The sequence below is a fragment of the Cucumis melo genome, chromosome 1 (genome assembly GCF_025177605.1).
Source record: "Cucumis melo cultivar AY chromosome 1, USDA_Cmelo_AY_1.0, whole genome shotgun sequence".
Classification (NCBI taxonomy): Eukaryota; Viridiplantae; Streptophyta; class Magnoliopsida; order Cucurbitales; family Cucurbitaceae; genus Cucumis; species Cucumis melo.
The window spans coordinates 27,410,829-27,424,977 of NC_066857.1; the positions used below are offsets into that span (position 1 = coordinate 27,410,829).

Below are 14,149 nucleotides of genomic sequence, written 5' to 3' on the forward strand. Positions count from 1 at the left end.
AGAGGAGGAGAAAAAGAAAGGAGAAGAAGAAGAAGTCGCCGCCATCCTTTTGTTCCGCCGCCGTCTGTCGCCGACCGCCTCGCCGTTGTTCCTCGTCGCCGTCTGCCACTTTAGGTAAGTGAAATATGTAAATTTATTTAGTTTTTTTAGGGTTTTTTTTGATAAAAATTAGTTTAGGGTTTGTTTGTTTTTTTTTTTTTTGTTTCAAAGTTAAAAAAATGTATGTATTATTGAAATTGTTTAAAGTTCTTTTTTGTTTTTGTTTTAGTTTTGCTTTAGTTAATTAGTTTTAGGATTAGTTTTAGAATTTAGATTTTGAAATAGTTTTAGGATATAGATTTTGAATTAGTTTTAGGTTTTAGTGTTGAATTTGAATTTGAAGTGGTTTTAGGATTTAAGATTGACGTTGAGATTGAAGTTGAAATTGAATTTGAGATTGATAAAAAATTTGAATGTGTAGAGATTTTTGAGGTTATATTGAATTGGGGGGGGGGGGGTGTTTATTGAATTTGAGATTGTGATTTAGGATCTCCAATTACTTAGTCGTTTGAACTTTGAGAAATACCTAATAAACTTTTAATTTTGTGTTTATACAAAATGTTTAACATTCTTCAATCTTATATACGGATGGTTTTAATGGGTCTACTCAACATATTTCTTAAAACATGAGATTTATGAGAATGTGTTAGAATGCTAAGTTTCTGAAAATATTAGAGCAAAGAGATAATTTAAAGCAAAGCTAGATTTGAGACTTGCTTAATGCAAGAGTTTCTTTTTTCATAAGCATGCTAACTTAAGAAAGTTAAAGTTTTAGCATGAGATTTTTGAATATGCTTAAGTCTATACCGAGATGTCTTGATCTGATAGAGATTCTATGGGGAAGATTATCTTGTGTACAGTGGTCGTGTAATTATTATGAAATGGAATTACTACTTATCTGGGGAGAGGGAGGTTTAAGTTAAATTGAAAATGTTTGTTTTCTATGTCCATAGCCATTATGTCATATCGACGATCAACTTTTATGGAGACGGACGATATGTTCCTCCAGTTTGAGGACGATTTAGATAATAACATCGCGGGAGGGTCATCATCTGTGGGCGACAATACGGGTGAGTCTAAGAATTTTCTTCATTTTAACTTACAAATATTTCATGTTCTTTTTTCTAACTTTATATGTTATTGTCTATTTATTGAGCAGAGTCTTCTTCTCAACAAACGACTCCGACTCCTAGGAGACGTGCGCAGTCTCGACTCTTGGAGTTAGAGCGCCACGTTGCAATAAATGGGCGCATTCCGATGACGATCGCCCCTGGAGCGGAGAAGCCTATTTCTCCACACGCCGTTCGCTTCAGCCAGGCGATAGGCGTGTGCGTGCGAAAGACATTTCCCGTCCGCTGTCTTAAGTGGACGGACGTTGGGAGAGAATACATTGAGGTCGTCAAGGGCGACCTCCAGGTAATTAAATGCACTACACATTTATATATGATTTCATTTGAAACATATCTAACTTTAGCCAATCTAATGTGTTATGTTTGTAATGTGCAGCGATTCTTTGTGCTCGATTTCAATGATCAAGCAATGAACAGGTTTGTTGAGCATCAGATGCTCACGACCTTTAAAGAGTTCCGGGCCGACTGTCATAAACATTTCAAAAAGTACAGCGACCCGGAGGAGGCTCGTGCCAACCCACCAAACGCATTGGTTGGACCCAAGCCGAAGACCCAAGTCATGATTAATTATGATAACAAGTTTTTATATGTATAAGAAATAAACAATATAATTGTTTTAATGCAGGAGCAATCACGGACAAACAAGGCTGCTAGACAGAAGCAGCCTTACAATCATAGTAGCGGGTCCAAGTCGTTTCTACAACGACAGCATGAGCTCGCTGAAAGAAGAGGGCAGCCGGTCGATCGTGTGGAATTGTTCCGGGAAACACACGTTCGAGCTGGGACATTCGTGTCGCAAGCCGCCGAGGATGCGCATGTAAGTTATACCCTTATTAATTATCCACTTTTATTATATATTTTTGCGCGTTACCTAACATAATTTTTAAATTTGTTGCAGAATCAAATGCTGGAACTCCAATCCCAGCCTATCCCAGAGGGTAGTCAGCCACTCTCTGAGGATGAGATATGCGATCAGGTGTTGGGTAGACGACCAGGCTACTCAAAAGGCCTTGGTTGGGGACCCAAGCCGAAGACCCGCAGAACGGCAAGTGCAAGCAGTTCGTCGACATCTTGTTCGCAGTCCACACAAAAAGAGATTGAATTACAAGCTAAACTTAATGAAGCTTTGGAACGGATTGAAGTACAAGATAGAAATCACCAAGCATTAGCTTCACAAGTGGAAGCTATGAAAAAGATGATTGAAGACCTAACTCGTGCACAACAGGGACCACCACATGATCCCTAGCTTCATTATGTTTATGTTTTTTCTATATTGAGAACTATATTTTGTTGTAGTCAACTTATTCGTATTATTAATTTTAATTCTATTTTTTTAATTTGTGTTTGTATATTTATTAATTTATTTTAATTTAATCCAAAACGTCGCGAAATTTTTTTGAGCAATCCGAACATCATTGTGAATGTTTGAGCAAAATATTATAAGGAAAAAAGTAAAAATACAATATTTTAAAAAATATATAAAAAAATATTTCCCGACGTTCATTACGTCGGGAAAAAAACGTCGGAAAACAGGTTTTCCCGACGCCGGAATATGCGTCGGCATAGACGGCGTCGGGAATAAGGTTTTCCCGACGCCGTCATGCCGACGCATATTCCGGCGTCGGGAAAGCCTTTCCCGACGCTGCTTTGGTACGGCGTCGGGAAAGCCTCTCGCGACGCATTTCTCCCGACGTGCTTCCCGACGCCGTTTTGTACGTCGGGATATCCTTTTCCGACGTACTTTGCATTTTCGCCGACGTATTTGTGCGTCGGGAGTACCCCCGTTTCTTGTAGTGGTGTAAGAGATGATACAAGATCATGTAGTTCTTTTTAGAGATGGAAAAAATGCTTCATATAATTCTTCTTCTAAACGATCATGATACGTGATCGTATAGGAAATGATACACAATCGTGTGGAAGATGATACTCGATCGTGTAGAAAATGTTTCAAATCTAAATGATCATTTAGATCATATCAAAGTGATATTCTAACGATCTTGATATTCTAGAAGAGGAGTTGTAAGAAAGAAAGAGAAGATGAAGAAAGAAAGAAAGAAAAAAGATGAATAAAAATATAGAAGAAAGAAAATTTTGGAAGAAATCTGTATTTTATTTACCCAAAAGAAGATAAACGGAGGAGCTGAAGAAATCTGGAATAAAAATAAAAACAGAAGAAGAAAGAGCCAAAAAAATCTGGAAGAGAAGATGAATAAATGACAAATAAGTAAAAGAAAGAGAAGTGACAAATTGTCCGCAATATCAAGAGCAAATCTAAAATTTATGGAAATGATTCTACCAGTTTCATGGACTTTTTGATTTTGTTATACAGACCGTAAATATTTGAGAAATTTTCATAAAGGTAACAAAATACCAAACTATTTACGGTCCATGTAACAAAGCCCCTAAAATTAGCCATTTTTTTTTAAATATTTCAAGTTTGCCCTTTCGTCTTTCTTCTCCTCCTCGCTGCGATTTCTTTCATCGTCTTCCTCGTTGCGATTTCCTTCGTCGTTTTTCTTCTTTTCCTCTTCTTTTTTTCTGCTGCGATTTCTTTCCATCGTCTTTCTTCTTTTTTTTTTTCTTTTTTTCTATTGCGTTTTCTTTCCATCGTCTTTCTTCTTTTCCTCTTCTTTTTTTCCTCTGCGATTTCTTTTCATCATCTTTCTTCTTTTCTTCTTCTTATTTTTTACGTCATTTAAATTTGGGTAACCAAATCTAAAATAGCAGAATCTAAAAGATCGTGTATAAAGAATTTTGAAAAAATCATTTAGATTGGAGTAGCAAAATGTAAATGATCGTGTAAAAAAACAAACCATCTTGTAGATAAATTTAAACGATCGCGTACCAAAATAATTAAAAAAAAATCGTTTATCTATATCTAAACGATTGTGTACTAAAACACTTGAGAAAATAAATGATCATGTAAAAAAAGTAAATGATCGCGTACAAAAATTTTTTTAAAAAAATCATTTAGCCAAATCTAAACGATCGTGTACCAAAAGAAAAACGATTTGCCTACCCAAATCTAAATGATTGTGTAACCAATTTTAAAAGTAACCAAATTAAACGATCGTATAACCAAATTAAATGATATAATTAAAAAAATAATTGTCAAATTAAATGACCAAATCTAAACGATCGTGTATTAAACAATAGCCAAATTTAAACGATCGTGTACCAAATATATTACGCGTGAGTTTTGTATCAAATATATTATGCGCGCGTTGTTGACGGGACATTTTTGGTATTTTACACGGTGGGCCTATGAGCTTTTTCTATTTTCGGGATTATTCTATACAGTGTAAATATTTTGTCGCTTTGTTTTATTTGTAAAAAGACCCCTAAATATTTTGGTGTTTTGTTATATTTATGAAAATTTACCTTTTACATATAGCAAATAAACTTAAATATGTTAAAAAAGAATTTGATAGACTTTATTTTGTTTTGTAAATAGTTTCAATTTTTTTGGTTATGTTTAAAAATGTTCCATTTTAATTTATTTTTCTTCATGGTCTAATTTAATTTATATACATTTGGTTTTCATGTTTCAATTACTTTTAGTTTATAAATTTTAATTTTTATGTTTTAATTATTTTCATACCTTTATTTCAGAGAAATTGTCCTAAATAGAAAAAATATAAAAAATACTTACGGTCTATAAGAAAAAAAAGGCCCACGTTAAACATTAACAATGTGAGGCCCAAATCTGAAGTAGGGAGTCCTATTGAAGAAGAGAGGCGTCAAGGAGTGGGATGATCCTTCCAAAATGAAAGGAATGATCATTCTAAAGATAAAGTTCAAAGAAAGGAAGGAAGTTGCGTTGGAAAGAATGCGATGAAGACAAAGTGTTGCAGTGAAGGTGTTCTATCACAAGGAAAGTTAGGTGTTCCGATGAAGTAACGCGAGATGAAGTCAAAAAGGAAGTGTGGATGGTTGAGGTCTGTTGCGAGAAAGGGAAGGTAAGGAAGGAAAAGACGGAAAAGAATTTGGCTTCTTGAAAGGGAGTAGGTGAAAAAGAGTTTGGCTTCCCGAGAGGATAAGGTTTGCGTCTCGAGGGAATGTCTAATCTGAAGTTGGCCATCAAGCTTACTTGTCAAGTTTGGATTTGGTTGCATGGTGCGACAAGATGGTAAGGCGACACGTGTAAAGTAATAATTTGGTACTGGCAGGCAAAGAAAGTAACTGATCCAAAGAATTGGTGTAAATAGGAGTGAAAACCTATGAGAAGTGCTGTTATTTTGGAAGTTTCGTTGAGGGAGTGTAAGAAGTTGAGTTGCTATTGAGAGAGTTCTAGGCAAGGAGAGGCGTTCAGGGAAGAAAATGGACCAGAAACTTGCGTGAGTGACCTTAAACTAAACACTCTTGTGTGAGTGACTTTCTAAACTAAACATTTCTGCGTGGGTGTCTTTCTTAAACACTCTTGCATGGATGATTTGTAAGCTAAATGATTTGTAATATTTTCTTAATAGATTCTTTTTGAGTCTATGTTATGCATAACACGTTCTGTATATCTCCGCATTATTATGATTATTGTTGTTGTTTGAAAAGAGAAAACTATTGCTTTTTTTTTTTTATGTTGATTGTGATGAATGCCTGCAAACCATTAGCCTTATTCCTACAAAGTGAGCAGTGCTTATGCAGTGTGCGCATAATGTAATGGCGGCGTTTGGACGACCAATGAAACAAGAAATGAATGTATCAAGAAACTTCCTAGATGCTATGGATGGAGTGAACATCACAATAACTCATTTGCAAGATACTGAGGAGAGTGAATCGTAGTAAGCTTGGCAAGGGGAAGTATTCATGTTCTTGGTAGAAAGGAATAAAAGGAGCTAATGTGAGATTTCTTTGATTTATGAAATTGGGCGTTGGAAGACGCATTTTAAAAATGAAAATGATTTGTGCTTGACTTGTATTCCTAAAAAGGTTTTTCAAGATCCCCAGTCACTAAGTATTTAACTTACTAGTTTAAGTTTTCTTTCCTCAAGTGTTGAGGCGTTGAGCCCAAGGCAGGAAAGGTAAGATGGATTGTGACGCAGGAAAGCTGATCAAATTATCCATCTTCGGATGGTTTAAAGTTTTTATGTGCAGGAAGGGTTGCATCCCAGTTTTGTGTATGGTATGAGTCTTGTTTTTTAGATGGATTGCTGCAATCAAGGAGAAAGATAAGAAATGGGCTCTTATACTTCTAAACACCTTGACGCGAAGAGTGGCAATCCAGTAGAGTCTCTAAAAAAAAACTTCCCTTCTTCTTTTGGCTTTTGGCCTTATTTATAGAGACCTTTTACATCCAAGGGTCACTTCTGTGCTTTACACGTGTCACCTACTAACACGCCGCACTATGCCCCCAACTCAAACTCCACACGTAATCTAATCGTCAATGGTGATTTGACTTTTCCTTGAGATGCACACCTTATCTCCTTGAGAAGCCAAACTCTTAATTTTTCGACTGCCATTTTCTCTTCCCAAAAAGTCACTGCGTTTCCTTTCTTGCTGTAGTCAAGTCATGACAAGATATTTCCTTCTTCACCTCAGTCTCTTGCCCAGATACTTCTTCTCCCAGTATCCTACTAAACGCCTCACTCTTGGCACCCAGTGCAACGCCTTCCTCGCTAGCCATCCTCATCGCGTTGCTCACTTACACGCGATAGATCCTTAACTTACGCGTTTCTCTTTGCGTCACCTATTCTCTTTTCGCATCCTTTCTTGCGGGATGTCTCAACACTTATCGAAACAACCTCCCAACAAGGGTCATGTACAACAAGACTTCCTTCTTCGGATTAGGGCCTTACAACAATATCGGCTTTCAGACGATTTAGATGACTGATATGTATTGTCTTTGAGCACAGATCATGAAAGAAATTACATAACTAAACAATAGTTGTACACACTTCTGATCTAAATGGGATTTGATTGTGTCATTTGTTTTACCATCAATATTTAATAAAATGTCAAGCAAGTAGTCACAAACTCTTTTTTTTCAATATGCATGTCATCCAGCTTATGCCTCAAAAGAAGTTTAGACTCAAAGAATATACTTTTTTTATTCTAATTAATAGTATGCTTTCTTTTCTTATTTGTCTTGGATGGATGCTTACTTAACACTGGAAAGTTGATGGAGTTTATTTGTTGTAAGATCTCCTCTCCACTCATTACAATCGGTGGAGGCTTGTGTTCAAGTTTTTTGTCATGTTGTCGACTTCGGTGCCAACTATGATTAGAAGAAAGATAATGTCGATGTCCCATAATGATATTTTTTTTATCCCATAATGATATCTTTTCATACTTCATCCTGACAAGTCATCACATGCAGAAAAATCATTGATGGTCCACAACAAACATGCATGTAATCGAAAGTACTCCTCATATGTACAGCCAAAGGACTGCACACCATTATTCTATAACTCTTTCAACTCATCAATTAAGAGTTGCATATATACATCAATCTCTTTCCCAAGAGATTCAGGTCTAGGTACAAGTAAAGACATGAAAAGATTGGATTTCTTCATGCAATTCCAAGGCGGCAAATTATATGGTATAAGCACCACTAGCCACAGTCTATATGCGGTACTACTCATATTCCCAAATGGATTAAAATCGACTGAAGCTAAGCCTAAATGAATATTTCTTAGCTATGAAGAAAATTGAGAAAATTCTCTATTGAAGTGCTTCCATCCTACATGATCAGCTGGATTTTGTAAAACATCCTCTGTGTCAACTCGTTTATCCTTATGTCATCTCATTTCAGAAGCGATATATTTTGATTAAACAATCGTTTCCACTCTGGAATTAATGGAAAGTGGCACAAAACCTTATTTGGAATCTTCTTTCCTTTTCCACTATCTGTTTTATATTATGATTCACTGCAAACAGGATAACTTATAAAATTAGCAAGTTCTTTCTGAAATAATACACAGTCATATTTGCAAGTGTTGATGGAATCACATCCTGACCCTAAGTCACATAATTTTCTCTTAGCTTCGTAAAATGATCCAGGTATAGATGTACTGATTGGAAATGCATCTTTCAATAGTTCTAGTAGCATATATCGAACGATTTGTTACTCCAATTATTGAGAACCTTAATTTGCATTAACTTCACCAAAAAAATTAATGAGGAAAATTTGGTACATCCAGAATATAATGGGTTATGTGCATCACTAATTAACTCCTAAAAAATGTTACTAGTGTCCATTTCATCGACATCTTGTAGAAATTCATCATCAAAACCATCTCCATCGTCAAAATTTTCTTCCCTTGCTATCATTGATCCTTGCAAATCAGTTAAAAGATCTAAAATATCATCGTCCTCGTCGTCGACATTATACTCTCTACTTAATCTACCACCTTCTGATGAAATAGCACTCCATTCAAATCGAGCTAAGTTCGTTGCTTCTCTATGATAAACCCATTTATTATATAAAGAAGATATTCAATACGTAAATAAATGGCGCTCTACTCCGTCCAATGTTTGTGTCTTGAATTTTAAAAATACTTACATGGACACCTAGTTTTCCCCACATCATTGACATGACACTTAGCCAATTCCATAAATTGAGCAACTCCATCAATATAATCACTTTGAAAATCTATTTTTTAGTTCAATCCAATCTCTATCCATCTTCAAATATAATGGACAAAAAGTCAACCTTGTAGCAAATTACAACAACATATATTAGCTTAAGTGTCAAACCGACCTAAAAAACATCCAAAAAGTATCAAATTTTCACTTTAACTCTCAAAACAACATAAAAGATATTCATACACACAATCACTAAAATGAGTCTAAATGGCACTTAAATCTCAAAACAACTTACAAATGTCTAAGTGTACCTTCTTAATTCAAAACCAACTCCAAAATCTCAAAAAATGGCTTGAGCGGCACTTTAACTCTCAAAACAAGTTAAAACTACTCAAGTGTAACTTTCAAACGAAAAACCATAAAAAACCCACCTATTAAGTGTCTTAAATCTCAAAAAATTTAGAAAATGTTAAGTGTATCTTTCTAACTCAAAACCAAACATAAAATTACTAAAAACAATCAATGTTGAGACTTTAACTATCAACACAAGTTAAAAATGACTAAGTGTGATTTTCATACTAAAAATCAAGTTAAAAGTGTCTTAAGTCTCAAAAATACTTTCAAAATGCCTATGTGTGCCTTCCAAACTCATAACCAAATATAAAATGTCCAAAAAAATGTCTATAAGTGGCATTTTAACTTAAAAACAAGTTAAAAAGTGCTTAATTGACACTTAACTCAAAAATGGGTTTGTGTAGCCTTTTAAATGTCAAAACAAGTTAAACAGTGTCTAACTTAAGCTTGTTAACCTTCAAATTAAGGGAAAACCACTCAAGTATGACATTAAAACTAAAAACCATATAAAAATCCCCTTTAAATGTCTTAAATCTCAAAACAACTTACCAATGTCCAATTGTACCTTCCTAACTCAAAACCAACATCAAAATCTCTAAAAATGGTCTAAGTGGCACTTTAGCTCTCAAACACCAGTTAAAACTACTCAAGTGTAACTTTCAAACTAAAAACCAACTACATAGTATGTAAAAAATATTTTAGATATGCATGATTGGTTACCGTAGCCGCATGATAGCCACAACATATTACAACTAAACCGTGCAATAAATATGAAATATATGCATGATTGGCTAACGTAGCTACAGAATAGCCACAACATACTACAACTCAAGCATACAATAAATATGAAATATATGCATGAGTTGCTATCGTAGTTGAAGCATATTCGCATGTAATATCAATGTCAACCTAAATTTGTCTTAAAAGTGTGAAAATGTCAATATAACTCTAAAAACAAGTTAAAAAGTGTAAATGTAATACTTTTAATTCTTAATATATATAATTGAATATTTCATTATATACCGATAATATAGTTCAATATATTATACTATAATTCTAAGTGTAACATTAGTTATCAACATTCAATCAGATTACCAATAGTTGGATCGAACTTATAGCAACGAGGGGTATGCGAGTGTGTGACGAGCCGACAAGGATTTCGGCAAGCAAGGGAGCTGTTTGACGAGGAGTGAGATCTAGAAGTTGTCATGAGAAGAGGGAAATTGACGTTGACAGCGTCGGGGGAGAGGACTGTAAGGAGGGAAATCTGAGAGTGCTTCATTGGTATTGGGGAGGGTCTGCAAGAAGAAAGAAATTAGTGTCGAGCGTTTGGGAGAAGAAAATCAAGGGGGTGGTTGGAGTAAGGGACCCATTTAGTGAGGTGGCGTCTTGATGTCATGGCATCTACGAGAAGAAAATTGGGGTGGGGGGTGTGCGAGAAGAAAATCGAGGGGGGGGGGGAGTGGTTGTGTGGAAGAGAGGGGGAAACTGTGGGGGAAATGGATCAAAAAGTAAAAAAAAAATAGATTTTAAAAAAAAAACTTATGCCCACATTATTTGCGTCGCCATATATAAATCTTGAGGCGCCATAAATATGTATAAAAATCGTGAATTTTTCGCCATGAAAATTACGTCAAAAAATATTTAAAATATCTGCTCACACAATGGTACATGACCATAAACTAAAATAAACGTCGGTAGAAATCCAACTTAAAATATTTTTCTTAAATCCACACAACTTTTTGTCCACGAATATATTTTCATCGGTAAAAACAATGATGTGCCCACGTAATAGGCAAGTTTTTATCCATGTCTATATTTTTGTCGGCAAAAAATGAATATGTGTACCCATGTAATGAAATTAGGTCGGCACAACATATCTTTATCCATAATTTTTTTACGTTGCCAGAAAAAACTATCGACAGAGACCAAAATTCTTATAGTGGATTAAAAGTTTAATATTCCTAATCTCGTAGTTGTTATGCTAAAAAATACTTCCCTTCAAGAAAACAATACTCTAAAAAGTACTTAAAACAATACGATATATAAAATTTTATTTGGTTTTAGTTAATTCTTTAGTAGGAGTATTGTATGGCTTAAACAAAGGTTTGGTCTTATATATCCAAACTATTTCAAGGATCCTAATTATTGCAAATCTGTGGGCATAACTTTATAATATATATAATCTACACGACAACAAAATGGTATTGATTCGAAAATTATTTAAACAACAAAATTTTTTAAAAATATTTAACAAATATAATAAAATATTACCGTCTATATATGATAGACTATGATAAACCAAATATCGATCATAGACACAAATAATAGTCTTGATCTATTACATTTATCATAGATAAATTATGATATTTTGTTATATTTTATTAATATTTTGATTTATTTTGTTATATTTAAAAAATAGTCTGGTTGGATACTATTTTTTTAAAAAAGAAATTAAATAATGATGCCAACATGGGGTTATGATAAAAGGTTGAAAAAAGAGTCTAGAAAATATGAAACCTAAGGGAAAAAGTGTAAGAAAAGATGCGATATAACAGTTGAAAATACACAAACATATGCTTTTAATTTCAAAATTGATTCTATTACTATTATTGTTAGAAAAAATGTTGAAAATTTTTCATGTCTTAATAGTATTACTAAGACATTGTGTCCAAATTTGTAATTTATGTAGTGGTTTGATTGCTTTTTGGACTAATCCAATGTATAAAAATTCTTCTGATTTAATTTGCAGTGATATTTAGAATGACATGATAGGGAAACGGTTATATTATTGTTCATGATTCAATGAGAACATTTCATTAGCTTTTATGTATGTAGTAATCTAATATCTAGGGATTTGTTTTTGTTTGTAATTAAGCACTTTATCTTGATGTGTAACATCATATAGCTAGGAATGTATAACGTGTTATACTCATGATCTAATAGGAACATTTATTTTGTTTTATTGTATTGATGTAACACTTTTGAGTAAAGTAGATCGAATATGTTGATTTGATAAGTTTTTATTTTCGAATTTTAAAGTCGTTAGATCTTTACATTTCCATTTTGTGCTTACATTTTTACATCACAACTATTTGAATTCAGGTAGTTACACTCGAAATGTTGTATTCTTTTATGTATGGATGTGATCTAGACTAAAAATGTTAAATCACGATCTAGAAGTAGAAACACATTTGAACAAACAACGTTATGTCTCTTTTGTCATTACTAATGGGATTATAATCTATTCGTGTATGAGTGTGACATAGACCTAATATATTCATTATTTAAGTTTAATTTTTTAACCGACCTATTAGTAAAATTACTATTTTAAGTGTTGACAATAATTTAAAGGAGTAAGAATAAATTGGTAGAACTTGGATGGTTGAAATATAACAAGATTATTGGAAATCTGATGGGTGTTGAGATGCGTAAAAAATCTTGGACAAAATAAAAATAGAATCTCAAAACGTACAAAAATATATTGGATTGAAAACTATTGAAGCGAAACGAGTAAAATGTTACTAATCGAGTTCAAAACGATGTTGAATCGAAACATAGATTTTAAATTACATTATATTACCGACTCATTCCATTACGGTTCACCAATCAACCAATTAGATTTATCCTTGGGTTAGTATATAACAATATTTTTTATTTTTCTTACCTTGGTTCCTATTCCATTCTACCTTTATGTGTATATTGTAACTACAAATTAAACCAATCTCCCCTTATATAATATGAAAGAGACATTTCCTTCAAATTCTTACTCATTTATGAATTGATAATAATATTAAACTGATTGTAACCGGTAATATATCATTTCAAGGTGAAAATGACATAATGAAGATGAAATAATGTTTTAATTTGAACGCTTTTTTCTTTTTTTTAATAGATATATATTTTAATTTGAAATAAACTTGACTAGCCAAAAGCGAGTGTACTTCACAATAATGGTTAGTTTTTTTATAGATATTTATTTGAGTATATCACGTTATGTCCTTTTTTTTTTTAAAAGAAAAATTATAATGAATCTGAAAATATAGACATCAAATTTATTATTACAATTGTTTTATAAAAAGAGTAGAGAAGAAAAGTTATCTTCAAGAATTCTAATTAAATTGTAATGATATAAAATGGTCGAGAATTGAATATTTGAAAGTATACTAACTAAAATTGATAAGAATGATAACTTAACCTAACATATATCATTTTATGTCCTTGTTTTTCCTTAGCCCTTCTTAATTGGAGATATATATCGTAATCAATTGAGTTATGTTTAGGTTGACTATTAAATTCAATCAAAAAAATACAATCGACCATATTTTCTTTAACCATTTTTTATCAAAATTTTAGAATGAAATTTGATTCAATCAATTTTGATGTAACCCTTAATTTTTCCTAAAGATTTTCATTATTTGTGTATAAAACTTATGTTCATGTTTTGCAAAGAGGATTTAATTTTGAAATGTTGATATCCTAACTCTTATTTCGAAACCATGAATTCAAGAGGATGACAATGTTTATTTATATAGTGAGAAAGAAAGTGAAGACATACCAATTGGATTTAATTGCAAAAATTAAATTAATTAGTAAGAAATATCAAATTGGATTGAAACCATCAAATTGAGATGTTGTTTCATGGATAAATTGAATATTTATGAAAGTTAAATTTGTTGTTTCTTCAATTTGAATGAGTTATGTTTGATTTTAGTCAAATAATTAACAACTAAATTGAGTTAGATTGAAAAATATTTCATAGTTTGATTGAAAAATATTTCAACTTTTGTATTTATTTGATTTTTTTTATATATATTTTGGAGAGTTTATAAGTTGCTAGCCAATAAAGAGCAATTTGTTCCTTTATTTGTAGCATCCATTCCAAAATTGAAGTGTTCTCTCTCTCCATTTTTTCTTTCTTTCTTTTGTTCTTGTGATGAGTTAAGAGAAAATATCCAGAAGTTCTACTAAATTTGAATAGTTCAAGACTGCAGTTCTATCAGAGTTAGTCCTTGTATCCTACTGAGACGATCAATTGTAGTCTTCTTGAAAGTTCATGTTGAGCTAATAATTGTCTTCATAACAACGTTTAACAGAAACATTCA

The 14,149-nt window shown here is 32.9% G+C and overlaps 1 protein-coding gene across 1 annotated transcript; it reads left to right on the forward strand.

Moving 5' to 3' along the window:
• The first annotated feature begins 1,731 nt into the window (after nucleotides 1-1,731).
• On the forward strand, nucleotides 1,732-2,506 carry LOC127148726 (uncharacterized). Its single transcript, XM_051083020.1, has 2 exons — nucleotides 1,732-1,986; nucleotides 2,068-2,506. The coding sequence occupies exons 1-2, from the start codon at nucleotides 1,789-1,791 to the stop codon at nucleotides 2,413-2,415; spliced, it is 546 nt and encodes a 181-aa protein (XP_050938977.1). The 5' UTR covers nucleotides 1,732-1,788; the 3' UTR covers nucleotides 2,416-2,506.
• The last annotated feature ends 11,643 nt before the right edge of the window (nucleotides 2,507-14,149 follow it).

What these genes read in the sequence shown, in the direction of transcription:
- LOC127148726 (XM_051083020.1), top strand. Translation starts at nt 1,789, where the DNA reads ATGCAGGAGCAATCACGGACAAACAAGGCTGCTAGACAGAAGCAGCCT. An exon ending in AAGCCGCCGAGGATGCGCAT is followed by an intron (nt 1,987 to 2,067) that starts GTAAGTTATACC and finishes AATTTGTTGCAG; the next exon opens with AATCAAATGCTGGAACTCCA.